The sequence below is a fragment of the Aspergillus foveolatus genome (genome assembly GCF_047715535.1).
Source record: "Aspergillus foveolatus strain CBS 279.81 unplaced genomic scaffold BDW70scaffold_1, whole genome shotgun sequence".
Classification (NCBI taxonomy): domain Eukaryota; kingdom Fungi; phylum Ascomycota; class Eurotiomycetes; order Eurotiales; family Aspergillaceae; genus Aspergillus; species Aspergillus foveolatus.
Window position 1 is genome coordinate 987120 of NW_027396065.1, and position 12701 is coordinate 999820.

General features: G+C 52.3%; 5 protein-coding genes and 1 non-coding gene across 6 annotated transcripts; 4 read left to right on the plus strand and 2 right to left on the minus strand.

The window, feature by feature from the left end:
* Nucleotides 1-48: 48 nt before the first annotated feature.
* Nucleotides 49-132, minus strand: BDW70DRAFT_t15. The gene has a single exon. It is a non-coding gene; the product is annotated as a tRNA-Gln (tRNA).
* Nucleotides 133-949: 817 nt separating this feature from the next.
* Nucleotides 950-2106, plus strand: BDW70DRAFT_155135 (DUF2293 domain-containing protein; the record flags this gene model as incomplete). The annotated part of the gene is made up of 2 exons (XM_073739989.1): nucleotides 950-1387; nucleotides 1645-2106. The coding sequence occupies 2 exons, from the start codon at nucleotides 950-952 to the stop codon at nucleotides 2104-2106; spliced, it is 900 nt and encodes a 299-aa protein (XP_073601274.1).
* A 921-nt stretch (nucleotides 2107-3027) lies between these two features.
* Nucleotides 3028-5335, plus strand: BDW70DRAFT_165603 (pseudouridine synthase PUS7; the record flags this gene model as incomplete). The annotated part of the gene is made up of 2 exons (XM_073741783.1): nucleotides 3028-3236; nucleotides 3286-5335. The coding sequence occupies 2 exons, from the start codon at nucleotides 3028-3030 to the stop codon at nucleotides 5333-5335; spliced, it is 2259 nt and encodes a 752-aa protein (XP_073601275.1).
* Nucleotides 5336-5418: 83 nt separating this feature from the next.
* On the minus strand, nucleotides 5419-7260 carry BDW70DRAFT_126029 (uncharacterized protein). Its single transcript, XM_073735015.1, has 2 exons — nucleotides 6600-7260; nucleotides 5419-6547 (listed from the first exon to the last, which is right to left on the minus strand). Exon 2 carries the CDS (start codon nucleotides 6509-6511, stop codon nucleotides 5570-5572), a length of 942 nt encoding a protein of 313 aa, XP_073601276.1. The 5' UTR covers nucleotides 6512-6547; nucleotides 6600-7260; the 3' UTR covers nucleotides 5419-5569.
* Nucleotides 7261-8134: 874 nt separating this feature from the next.
* Nucleotides 8135-9391, plus strand: BDW70DRAFT_155138 (uncharacterized protein; the record flags this gene model as incomplete). The annotated part of the gene is made up of 2 exons (XM_073739990.1): nucleotides 8135-8236; nucleotides 8288-9391. The coding sequence occupies 2 exons, from the start codon at nucleotides 8135-8137 to the stop codon at nucleotides 9389-9391; spliced, it is 1206 nt and encodes a 401-aa protein (XP_073601277.1).
* Nucleotides 9392-10068: 677 nt separating this feature from the next.
* Nucleotides 10069-12547, plus strand: BDW70DRAFT_126034 (elongation of very long chain fatty acids protein). The gene is made up of 2 exons (XM_073735016.1): nucleotides 10069-11141; nucleotides 11195-12547. Exons 1-2 carry the CDS (start codon nucleotides 10353-10355, stop codon nucleotides 12008-12010), a joined length of 1605 nt encoding a protein of 534 aa, XP_073601278.1. The 5' UTR covers nucleotides 10069-10352; the 3' UTR covers nucleotides 12011-12547.
* Nucleotides 12548-12701: the final 154 nt, after the last annotated feature.

Here is a 12701-nt window from a genome sequence, read left to right on the forward strand (position 1 = left end):
GGAGGCACATGGTTATATAGCGCCAAAAAAAAAAGTTTACAAATAAATAGGTCGTGCTGGGGTTCGAACCCAGGTTGATCGGAGACGAGTCGATCTCAAAACCGATAGTGCTAACCACTACACTACACAACCTTCTGATGACTAACTGTTAGTGCGAGAAATCTATAACGCAATGTTATTTAATATAACCTTTGACCTCCAGGCTATATGCGACTTTATTTAAAGCTTCGCAAAGCTCCTGTGGTTTGGTGCCATCGAGCTACTTGAAGATCCAGGACGTGAAATGCACCAGTTGCTTTCCTTTATATTAGCTTCGCAGCGCCGAATAAATGATTAAATATCTAAGCACATATACACATGTCAACCACAGTCCGAATCTACCCCATTGCCGCTGCTTAAGCTACCTTCCACGGAGCAAATACAGACTGTATTGGACTCGTGCTCCTACAGTCTCGCCTTCCGATCCTAAAATTGATATCCTTGTAGCTTGGATCCAAGAGCCTCCAAGCCTCCAAGTAGTGGAAGGTGGTCGGGAGTAAAAGTTGGTTGTTAATGATTGGCCCACGTCCTCAGGCACAAACTCACAATGACTGTCAAAAAATATGTAATGGAGATTCCGGGCATTCAACTGGAAGTCCAAAAACTTGCGAGAGTCCTTCGTCACCGAGCCTTTTGGGACGAAAGAGGCCATAGATCTTGAAAGTAAAAAAACAAAGAGAGAACAAAAATACCTGAAATTACAGCGCCCCTTCCCTCTTATCCTCTCACCATAGACAAGGTCGCAGTTTCCTAGATTGAGTAACGAAACAGAGCTCATTTATCCACAGTCGGTGTTATGTTTCCAGTTGCGCATCGACTTCCAACTAAGCGATATTTTTGAAATATCTCTACTACTCGTCTCTCTTTCATATTATATGTCTAAGTTCTAGCAAACCCAACCCTCGACATCATGGCTCCCACTAGGCCTAAAACTTCCACGAAAGGCCGCAAAGGCTGGGGTCGTGGGAAGAACAACCACTTCGAGAGCCGCGCCAAGAGGAATCGCAAAATCCCGCGCTTTGGTATCAACCGGATCGAGAGAAACCGCACAGAGAGGAGCCGTGCCGAGAGAAACCGTGCCGAGCGGAATCAGGTTGAGAAGGGCCACGCTGCGAATAGTATTGCTGAAAAAGACCGCGCTGAGAAACAGCTGCCCTGGAGGCCGCCCCGTCCTCTAGCCATTCTTGCCCAAAAACACGAACTGGCACTGTCGAGAAAAGCCCTGTTCCCGAAATCGCGCCCTACTGCCGCGAACAAGAAGCCCAAGTCAGTCATCACTAAATCCAGACATGGTCTAGCGAAGTACAAGCTTGTGACACAGTGGCCGTCACCGGAACCTCTGGAGATGGTACGTACTTGATCCGATTGACAGTATATACCTTGCGCTGCCCCCTTGCACCGTGGAACTCCATAATAATGTGCAACCAACAGAACTGTCTCGAAAGGGCGCCGTTGCCCCCCGATTATGTGTTTGTTCCAAGGGGTGATGTCTATGTTACTCGGCACTGTCGAAGTAAAACAAAGGAAGATCACCGGCTGGTCTATAAAGTTTATGTGAGGATGATCTCCCTTAATCTAGATAATCGCCAGGACTGACCCCTCCAGGACAACACAGGAAAGAAAGCACTTGGAATCCGCGTTCCTGCCGATGTTCACGCTGCTGTACTACGATCAGCCGAAGAAACGGCAGAGTCCCGCGCCAATGCCGTCAGAGCCCGTGACGAGAGAGACTTAGCACACAATAGAGAGCTTCTAAGGAAGCAGTTTCCCTTGATGCCGGCACAGTCGCTAAACACCATCCTCCAGCACGCTTTCCTCAAAGGCTCCGGCCGCGTCGGGAGAACTACGACCACCCCTGAAAAGGAAAAGGTCATTCTAGCTGTGGAGGCACACATTCGACACGTACATACACCATATGAGGCGCTACTCCGCTCAGGGATGCCTCGACTAGAGGCTCGCAATAAGGTTCGTGAACAGGTACAAACGATCCTCGCAGCCTGGGTAGGGAAGAGCAAAGGTGCAGAACCGCAACCAACAATACTCAGTTTACGGAAGAGAAAGGAGTAATTTCCGGCGCTAGACGACCCTTTTCCTATTATTATCTGCCTCCCAAAGTTGTCTCGAAAACCATGTCATACCACGTTAGCATCGATCTCACGGAATGCATACGACGTACCCGTGCGCCAATTGCTACGGCTCATGCCTTGTTGGGCTTGTCGAGGTTTTTTTTCTGGAAGTGGTCATAGCTGTTGAATAATGATGGCATGAGTTACGAGAAATGCAATTGTATTTTAGCATGCATAGACTATCAACATTGACGTTGTCCACGATTGTCCCTCTCCCGCCGGCGCGGTCATCAAAAACATTCCTGTAATAGCTAACAGTAGACGAAATACTCATCGCCCACCTACCTATCATCGTATTAGAGGACCTAACCAAACACATCGTCATCACCAACGCATGTGGGTTTACCCGGATTGGACGGCTGAGGTCAGAGACCTTTTAGTAAAGGTCATAGCCTGTCTACTCAGTAAAACGAAGTAGCGTTGTGCCTAACATTAAGAAGAATGCTCATTACATATCATCAAATCATAACATAATCTACTCTCATGACGTCTTGAAAAGAAGATACCTATAAATACTATAGTAGAGCCGATTATCAAGTACTTCGTTTATTGCTGCTCTCTGGATATAGATTTCAACTCTGCGTATTGCCTAAATCGTTGGGGTTCCAAATGGCCACTTATCATGAAACAAACCTTACAATCGCAGAAGATAAGACCCATAAGAACGAGTCTTAGAATTACCAATGAATGTTTGTAATAAAAAATGGAAGAGCGCTTACATCAATGAGGCTCTGAATATACTCCCCCAAAGCGGACATTTTAGGGCTAGCCCTACTATTTGATTCAATCGGAGATTTTCCCCAAGCTCCGAGGATGAGCTGCGGCAACCACCAGCGACGACCATCGCCTACATCTCGTCGCAATGGACATCTCCGATCTTATCGAGCCCCCGCAGAAGCGCCTCAAGACCGGGGATATCTCCAGCGCAGATGAGGTCGTTATTCCCGCTGGCGGAGTTACGCCGCAGACCGACAACGAAATCGACGAGCAGCTATCGAAGGAGATTGAAGTTGGAATCACTGAATTTGTCAGCGCTGATAATGAGGGTTTCGCCGGGATTTTGAAGAAAAGGTATTTTTAATTATAGGCCGGGCTAGATTTGATTGCTGACTGCTGCCAGATACACAGATTTCCTTGTTAACGAGATCCTGCCCTCGGGGAAAGTTCTGCATTTGACGAACACCACTGCACCTAATACCAATGAAGATGAGGCGATTCCAGTCCAGGCGGATGAGAAGCCGGCCGAAGAAAAATCAAAAGAGCCCAAAACCCCCGCAGAGGAGTCGCCTGCTCCTGTTGAGTTTCAATTAGCGGAGGAAGATGCGGCGCTTCTGGACTCTTTATTCGGCAGCCAACACACCAAGAAAATCGTCGCCCTCCATAAGAAGGCACTGGCAAACCCAAAGACCAAGCCAAGCGATCTGGGACGATTGAACACAGTCGTTGTCAACGATCGCGATCAGCGCATCAAAATGCACCAGGCCATTCGTCGCATCTTCAATTCGCAGATCGAATCTTCAACAGACAGTGAAGGAATGATGGTAATCTCAGTTGCTGCAAACCGCAACAAGAAGAATGCACAGGGAGGTGGACGCGGCAACGGAGGCGGAGGCGGGCGTGAGAGGACGCGCGTGAATTGGGACGAACTGGGCGGACAGTATCTGCACTTTACGATTTATAAGGAGAACAAGGACACTATGGAGGTCATCTCGTTCATCGCCCGCCAACTGAAGATGAATCCGAAGAGCTTCCAGTTCGCAGGGACCAAAGACCGCCGCGGAGTGACCGTGCAGAGGGCGTGCGCTTACCGCTTGCAAGCCGATCGCCTCGCGAAGCTCAATCGAACGCTCCGCAACGCCGTCATCGGCGACTTCGAATACCAACCTCACGGCCTCGAGCTCGGCGACCTCTATGGGAACGAGTTCGTCGTGACTCTCCGCGAGTGCGAGGTTCCTGGCATCAACATCCAAGACCCCGCAACAGCCGTAGCTAAGACAAAGGAGCTCGTCAACACTTCACTCAAGAACCTCTACCAAAGAGGTTACTTCAACTACTACGGCCTACAACGTTTCGGCTCTTTCGCAACCCGCACTGATACAGTGGGCGTGAAGATACTGCAGGACGACTTCAAGGGCGCCTGCGACTCCATCCTTGACTACAGCCCACACATCCTCGCCGCGGCGCAAGCAGAAGCAGGCCAGGGCCAAGGCGAAGCCGCCACACCTACCAACATCAGCTCTGAAGATAAAGCGCGCGCCCTCGCAATCCACATCTTCCGAACAACTGACCGCGTCACGGAAGCTCTCGAAAAAATGCCTCGCAAGTTCTCCGCAGAATCGAACATCATCCGCCACCTCGGCCGGTCAAAGAACGATTACCTTGGCGCCCTGCAGACCATCCCCCGTAATCTTCGCCTCATGTATGTCCACGCCTACCAGTCCCTTGTCTGGAACCTTGCTGTTGGCGAGCGCTGGCGCCTGTACGGCGACCGTGTTGTAGAAGGCGATCTTGTCCTCATCCACGAACATCGCGACAAAGACGGCACCTCCTCCTCTGCCACGCCCGCCCCCGGCGCAGGAGCTAGCGATGAAACCGCCACCATTGACGCAGACGGCGAAGTTATTATCGTCCCGCAAGAACACGACTCAGCCTTTGCCGTCGAAGACACATTCACCCGCGCCCGAGCCCTAACCGCCGCCGAAGCGAACAGCGGCCTCTACAGCATCTTCGATATTGTCCTACCCCTCCCTGGCTTCGACGTCCTATACCCGCCAAACAAAATGACGGACTTCTATAAAGAGTTCATGGGTAGCCCCCGTGGCGGCGGATTGGATCCCTTCAACATGCGGAGAAAGTGGAAGGACGCGAGTTTAAGCGGGAGTTATCGCAAAGTTCTTAGTCGGATGGGCAGGGACTATTCTGTTGATGTGGTGCTTTATAGCAGGGATGAGGAGCAGTTTGTCAGGACTGATCTAGAGAATCTGACCCTCAAGACGAGGGATGGAGGGGATGTGGATGTGGAGAAGAAAAAGGGGAAGAGTGAGGGGGATAAGCTTGCTGTTGTCCTCAAGTTCCAGCTTGGATCGAGCCAGTATGCAACCATGGCGTTGAGAGAGTTGATGAGGGGAAAGGTGAAGGCGTATAAGCCAGACTTTGGGGGTGGGCGGTAGACTGTCGTAGCCGCCGTCTTGAACCATCCAGCTCATACGGTGTGTATACAATGCCACGACCTTATGAGTCTATACATTCTTCATCTAAAGCAACCAAATCCATATATTCAACTTTCTGACTGGATATAGAGCAAGATTATGAACATTTAATAGACACTATATGATCTCGAGAAACCCTTTAACAAATAATCATGATTAGAACGCTGAAAGTCGACTAGGAGGCCGGGTAGGTAACTAACTCCCCCGGTTCGCGGCCTGCCTGTGCTCATGCTCATCGCCACCGAAACTGGACATAGACGAGATATCATCATCATCATCCCGGAGCCCTCTATCTCTCATCATCGCCTCGCGGTCGTTGATCTCCGACACTACAGACACATTGTCGTCATTGTCATTTGGACGGTCAAATGGTGAACGAGGCCGTGCCGCTGCTTCTCTAGCGCGCTCTTCGGATGTTCGCCAGTTGAGATCTCGGCCTGTTATTGCAACTCCAGCTCCAGCTGCAGCACCTGCTACCGGGGCCGCCGATGATGTGCTGTCTACTCCTGCTCCCGGCTCGGTCCCTGGTGGACGGAGATAAGGTGGAGGCGGAGGTAGATTGTCGTTATTGCTGGGGAGCGCGCGACGGTTAACTGGTCCTGGGGCCGGAACGGGGGCGATCTGGGTTTGACTAGGGAGGAAGGCAGAAGACGAAGTGTCTATTTGGCGTGTTAAAATCCCAGGTGCAGAGGTCCGTTGGCGCTGGCGACGACGGCGACGAAGAAGGAAGAAGATGATTGCTGCAAGGATGGCCGCACCCACGACAGCAATAGGGACGGCGATTGCAACCTTGGTCGTGGTGCTGAGGCCGCCGCCGCCACTGCCTCCGTCATCGCTATCGGCGGAAGCTATGGAGGTGCTGGACGGGGTTGAGTCTGAGATAAAGCTTGTGGTAGACGCCGATGAGGTGTACGTAGATGTCTCTGTTGCTTGGGTAGTTGATGCTGATGGGTTGTCTAGTGCCGTAATCGTCTCGGCGTCAGTGGCCGTGGCGTCTGCCCATTCTGAGATGGAACTCATCGGGTTGGATTGTCCATTTTGATCTGGCTGAGTGCCCTCGCCGGCCGATTCGCCGGCTGATTCGTCGCCGTTGCTGTTGCCCCAGTCGACGTTGTCGCCCTCCAAGTCGCCGGCCATTGTTGTGAGGAGTCTCAGATAGTGGTGAGTGCGTGTCTCAGTCAGTTAGCATTCTATGTCCGTAAAGCTCGTGGGAGGAAGTAGTTACTTCTTACGCCCACCCAGTCGAAGTAAGATTCTCTCGAGTCTCTTGACTCCGCTTTTTCATGCAGATGGAACACCCAATTATAGTAACAGAGTCGGTAAGCACTCTCGTATTTGGGCTGATTGACAGCGAGATGCGCCAGAGTACAAGACGCCAAGTCGCCGACAGGGAAATGCCGTAAGGGAGAGGAAGGAAGGAGCGAAAAGGAAAAGGAAGGGGAAAAAAGAAGAATCAGAGAGAAGACGAATGGCAGCGTTGAAGAGTAAAGAAAAGAGGAAGAGAGGGACGAGGAAGAGCTGACATGGCGCAGCGGCTCCAACAAGTATAGCCCTAGCAAGTTAGTCTTGTAAGTATCCCGATGCTAATTCCTGCGAAAATTGATAATAGTGGGCATGGCTGAATACCACTCAACACGACTCGGCGCTCACGAAAGCGGCATCATCATCCACCCGATGAGCAAGAGGGACCGTTGTACAATCGCAGCGGCGCGGTAAGACGGTTCTTTGTCCTCTATCCTTATTGCAATTGTACTTGATCCCTGTCGGTCTACGGCAGTGATGGCATGTACCACTAGGCGCCCGCAGGGGGCGTGAAACGATCTAAGAGAACGTGTCGCCGTCGCAAAAACTCCGCTTTGTTTCAAAGACTAGCGAGGCTGTGCCGGCTGCTGATCGATCCGCAACTTAGCTCTTGAAAGTGCATCGTCCGTTCGTAAAAGGATTTAGTCTGCGGTTGGTCTGTTGTGGGTGGCCGGCTCGCGCTCTCATGGGCTCACAGCCCTGCTCTTGCGTGGCAGTCACTCGTCAGATCTTCGTGGTTTGGGGGCCGTTCCTCAAGCGCATATCCACTATCAGGAAAATCCATCGCAATCAATTGAGCTGAGAGCCCAAATGGCCCGGTCAATGCTGGTTAGTCAGGCTGGAACTGAGTCCTTTGACCGCCGTTTCTCATTGTTTGAGAAACAAAAGAGCCTCATTCCCAAGCTTCGAGTGCGGCCTTAGGCACTTAGGGCCACAAGTATTTACCTGAAGGGGCTTAGCGCTTAAAGCACCTGGTATGGACTACTCTTTAAGCCTGACAGTGGCACCAATAGACCTGAATTAGAAATTTAACGCTCTCAATTCTCCTGACCCGCACAGTGGTGGTCTATTCCAACAGGTTTCAGCTCTTTCTCACAGCTGTCATGCCCAAGTTGCGAACGTCTCGTAAACGGGGGAGGATGCCGTCTTGGCCAACAGTGAGCGAGTTTACAGTATGATTGGGACCTTAAGGACGACCTCGTATAATCGGAAGCACGGTCGATGCTGGCATTTAGGAAAGACGAGTCTGAAAATCTCGAGTCCTGGCTCACTTCTTGATATCAATTTGGAAGATGGACGCGCGGCGGCGGCGATTTTCAGACGGTCGTTGGTGACAGTTTAGACTAACCCGCTTTCGGATGGCTTAGCTTGCGGGGATATGATGACATTCGTCAGCTTCAACGTTCCTCAGCGACTGTACTATTCTTGACCTCTGCGGAACCACATCCGACTGGCACGATGAGCGGCTTTAAAGGCATTATGAAGGACGGGTGGCACCCAAAAGGCCGGGAGGGGAGAAAAGAGAGCTGGCGGAACGATTTCAAGGGCGTCAACCAGGTGGTGAGTTCTTCGGCTTGCCGCGCACAATACTTTTACTATAACACTTTATAGGCAGGATGGATGGGGAAAGGAAAAGACCCTAAGGATGAGGACAGGGAAAATCACGTTTCCCGGCCGCTCTCATCGCTCAAAGACCCGGCCTCCTTCGGTCCTCCGCCTAAGCATATCAGATACCACGGCGCTGCGGCACTCCCAAACGAAACCACGCCGGATCGCAGCGGATTGGGTGCGCCCTTGAGCCGGGAACAGATCAATAACTCGTATACCCGAAAACAGCAGGAAGAGGAGGAGGAACGAAGGAAGGCGGAGGAAGCTGCGAAACGGCCGCCAGTGCCATATCGAGCAAACCGAACAGGGATCGATCCGAGCACTCTTCCACCACCACCCGTCCGGCGGACTGGCTCAGTCGCAGAATCCGCGCCGGCTTCTGCAAGCCCTAGGCCGGTACCAAGTGTTCCGCCCCGTGTACCACCTCGGACAAGCACCATCACACCAGCCTCCCATACGCCCACCCCTCCCGCGTACACCCCCAACCTGGAAGGTGCAGAACAGTCCCAGGCCGCAGATGGCTACTTGAACCAAGCCGCAGTCTCGCGTCTTGCGCAGGCCGGGGTATCTGTTCCGGCGCTTGGCATTAGTGCTCGGCCTTCAAACCCGACCTCGCCGGCACCGAGTTACAATCAAGCTCCGGTCAACGAGCTTCAAAGTCGATTCTCCCAGATGAGGACGAATTCTGCGTCCTCCCCGTCGCCTGCGCCATCTCCGCCAGTGCAGCAGACGCAATCGCCCGTCAATTCTGCTTCGAACTTTTCAGATGCCAGATCGGCATTTAACGATTTCCGGTCCAAACATAGTGACCAGATCGAATCAGGAAAACAAAAACTCAATGGGTTCAACCAGAAGTACGGGATTAGTGAACGGATCAATAACGCCCTAGACAGCAAGTCAGGCAACACAGGACAGGCTCCTCCCATCCCGCCGCATCCGAACTTGAGTCGTTCGACCACCATGTCCAGCTCGGATACTGCGTCGCTAGCTCAGAGGAAGGCGCCTCCTCCCCCTCCGCCTCAAAAGAAGGCCGAGCTACGGTCAGCGCCCGTCAATACGGGATCACCTGCGCCGCCTCCACTTCCGCTCGGTACGAAACCCCGCTGAAACCTGAGCAGGCGTCTAGTCCTAGTATCCACTGTAGATTTACTTGTTATAACTAGCGTTCTAGCATATTGGTCTATTATATTCTCAACCGCTGTTCAACGCAATGCATTCTGTAAGGGAGTCTCACGTGAGAATCCGGATAGATTTGGATAGATTTCACCATAATTGGACGGTTCATTCTTCCTCGGCTGTCAGATCCCCATACTTTTTGAAAACTTTTTTGAAATACACCGGAAATTCGGAGCGCACTCGGTAGCACAGCACGATCTGTAGGGAAAAAACACAAAAAATATGGGTCTGGGACAGGATCATATCATGCAGCCTGACGCAGTTTGGGACCGCCTATCTTACCAACTCTAACGGCGAACGCTCCCCACGCAGGGAGCGGGGACCGGTTGGCCGCCGCGGGCTCCCGCTGGTGTTCCCGTTGGTTGAGCGTCAATGCGGAAGCTTCTCGCGTGAGAATCATCGATACGTCAGTACCTAGGTAGAGTCCATTTACCAGGCGGTGATTGCTGCAGGAGACAGAACATAACATCTGAGCGCAAGAATCGGCCGGCCATTTCCAAGAAGGACAAGATTCACAAGATTCACAAGATTCACAAGCAGGGACGCGCTCTGTGATTTGCAGTTGTTGGGAACTTAGGACTGCGCGGCCGAGGTCTGGATGGTTTGTTGGGAAAAATGCAGTCGCGGCTCCACACGAAAATCGCGGCGAGTTATAGTGTTAACATTATTTCATCGCTTTCTGGTTCTCGTCCTTAAATTGATATTCTAGTCTTCAGCCGCCTGCCTGGTCGAGGTTACATTGTCGTCTCTCTCCTCTGCTTGGGCACCCCTGACTGTTTTGTTTAGCGCCTTTTCGTTTCTGTCGCTCCAAGCAGGTTCTGCCCGTTGCTGAGGGATCCTTCCTGTCAGGCCGTTCTTTGCCCTCCTGACGCTCTCAGCCGCATCAATCGCAATGTACGATCTCGCCCTCGATACAGGGTCGGGCCCGGCCTTCGTGGGATTCGGTCTGCCTCCAGCTTCACTGCTTAGATTCCCGCCGGACGAGCTGCCGGCCACCGTTCCTGCTCCCCTGCGTGACGAGCCGACATGGTACCAGCCTTTTAACATCCCTACCGGGCTCTACAACCAGTTGCTCGATGTTCGTGTGCCGATCACGATCGCTAGCGTCTACGCCGTTACCGTTGTCATCCTCAATCGCATCAACAAGAGCCGTGGTTACAAACCCTACGCGTTCAGCCAAACCCGGGCTTTCAAGACCTTCGTTATCCTACACAATGTCTTCTTGGCCGTCTATTCTGCGTGGACTTTCGCTGGAATGGTTCGCGCGTTCCGCCACACCTTGCCCGCTTGGCAGGAAAACGGCCTCGTGGGCATTGTCGATGCGCTGTGCAAGTGCAACGGTCCTCGAGGATACGGAAACGCGGCCACCTATGACACAACGATAAACAAGTGGTCTATCCAGAACCCTGAATACAGATTGGCCGAAGGTGGTGTCCCAGATCCTACGGACGTTGGCCGCTTGTGGAACCAGGGATTGGCCTTCCTGGGCTGGATCTTCTACCTCTCCAAGTTCTACGAAGTGCTGGATACAGCGATCATCCTTGCCAAGGGCAAGAAGAGCTCGACTTTGCAGACCTATCATCACGCCGGTGCCATGATGTGCATGTGGGCTGGTATCCGCTATGTTGCGCCTCCGATCTGGATCTTCACTTTGGTGAACTCTGCGATCCACGCGATGATGGTAAACCTACATTGAATTACTACTTGTGGGTCAATTGGGCTAACGATGAATAGTACACCTACTACACATTGACGGCGCTGCGCGTCCGCGTTCCCACCATCGTCAAGCGCTCCCTGACTACCATGCAAATCACCCAGTTCGTTATCGGATCGGCTATGGCCGCATCCTACCTGTTCGTCTACTATACACTCCCGCCAGTTCGCTTCGTACCTACAACATCCGCTGCTCCGGTTGTTGCCGCTACCGGTTTGTCTTGGGTTAAGCAAGTTGCCCTCCGCGCAGCAGGTGCGGAAGGTATTGCCGAGAACGTGGGACACGCCGAAAACGACCTTGGCGCTCCTCGTGAGGTTGTACAGCCCGGACCAATGGTCACCTGCATGGACACCTCCGGTCAGGGTTTCGCGATCTACCTCAATGTTGCTTATCTTCTGCCTCTGACCTATCTCTTCGCCCGATTCTTTGTTCGCTCCTACCTGTACCGTAAGGAACCTGGTCCGCAGGCTACGCACATTCACGCGGCCGAGAAGGCCGGCCTGGATGCGCTTAAGGGAGTGAGCCGTGAGATTCAAAAAGCCGCGGAAATGAGCGGGGAAACCAGCGAGACTACCGAGGATGAGGCCATTGCCAAGTCTCGGTCGAACCGGAGCCACGTACAGGATACCGTCGACAACTCGCCCATTCGAACCCGCTCAAGCGCTGCCAAGAAGGCGCGTGCGACTGAGAGTCAGCGAGAGTCTGAACAAGGGTTTTCCACTGTCCCCGCTGGAAAAGGTGCCAAGAGGGTCAGCAAAGAAGAAACACAAAGCGCCGGCGGTCCCGCTGAAGTCAAGACTTCTAACCCCTTTGGAGTCTTGGGCAACTCGAAGTAATTGCGGCCTATTCATTCATTCCGCCAACCATGCATTGCGAGTACCAGGAAGTGTACTTGGCCCTACAAGTAGCCTGGTAAAATACGAGCTTAGAGTGGCATATCTTTATCCACCCTCCTATCTATATCCTATCCGGCTCGACCCCAACGACAGCCATCTTGACGTATTCCTGTATTCCATCTAAGAGCTTCAGGAGTGTGTTTGGAGACCCTCCAGGGGTCGAGTTGGGATCCCGTCGGCCCGTCGCGCAATGGCGCGCAAGGGCCCCCGGCAGCATGATTCAACGTTTCACGTCTGCATGCCCTTCTGATCCTGTATAAAAGCGAGTCGGTTATGTCTTTCGCGGTTGTTTTCTGCTCTGTACATATTTACATGGTGTTTTCGACGGTGTCTCTTTACTACTGGGCCGTATTCCAGGCGATAAGGATGTATCTTATTAATAGAACTACGAGGATCACGGACCAGGCTCTCAACATGTGTTCTCTAATATCGATCGAGCGGAAATTGTATGTGCCGCTGGGTCAATCAGAAGTTGGCCTGGGGTAGAAAATGATAATGCCTGTCAGAACGCATAGTTGATGACCTTTTCGTTTCCAATGCGATAGGAATCAATTAATTGGACCTCTAGGCCTCTACTCCTTGCCTGCATCGTACAGTAGTACCTTGTATGAAGGCGCTGCATCATGTGACT

Excerpts from the sequence above, each read along its gene's own strand:
- BDW70DRAFT_126029 (XM_073735015.1), bottom strand. The coding sequence starts at position 6,511 with ATGGCCGGCGACTTGGAGGGCGACAACGTCGACTGGGGCAACAGCAAC.
- BDW70DRAFT_126034 (XM_073735016.1), top strand. The coding sequence starts at position 10,353 with ATGTACGATCTCGCCCTCGATACAGGGTCGGGCCCGGCCTTCGTGGGA. Across the intron at positions 11,142-11,194 it reads CTGCGATCCACGCGATGATG|TACACCTACTACACATTGAC; the intron begins GTAAACCTACAT and ends AACGATGAATAG.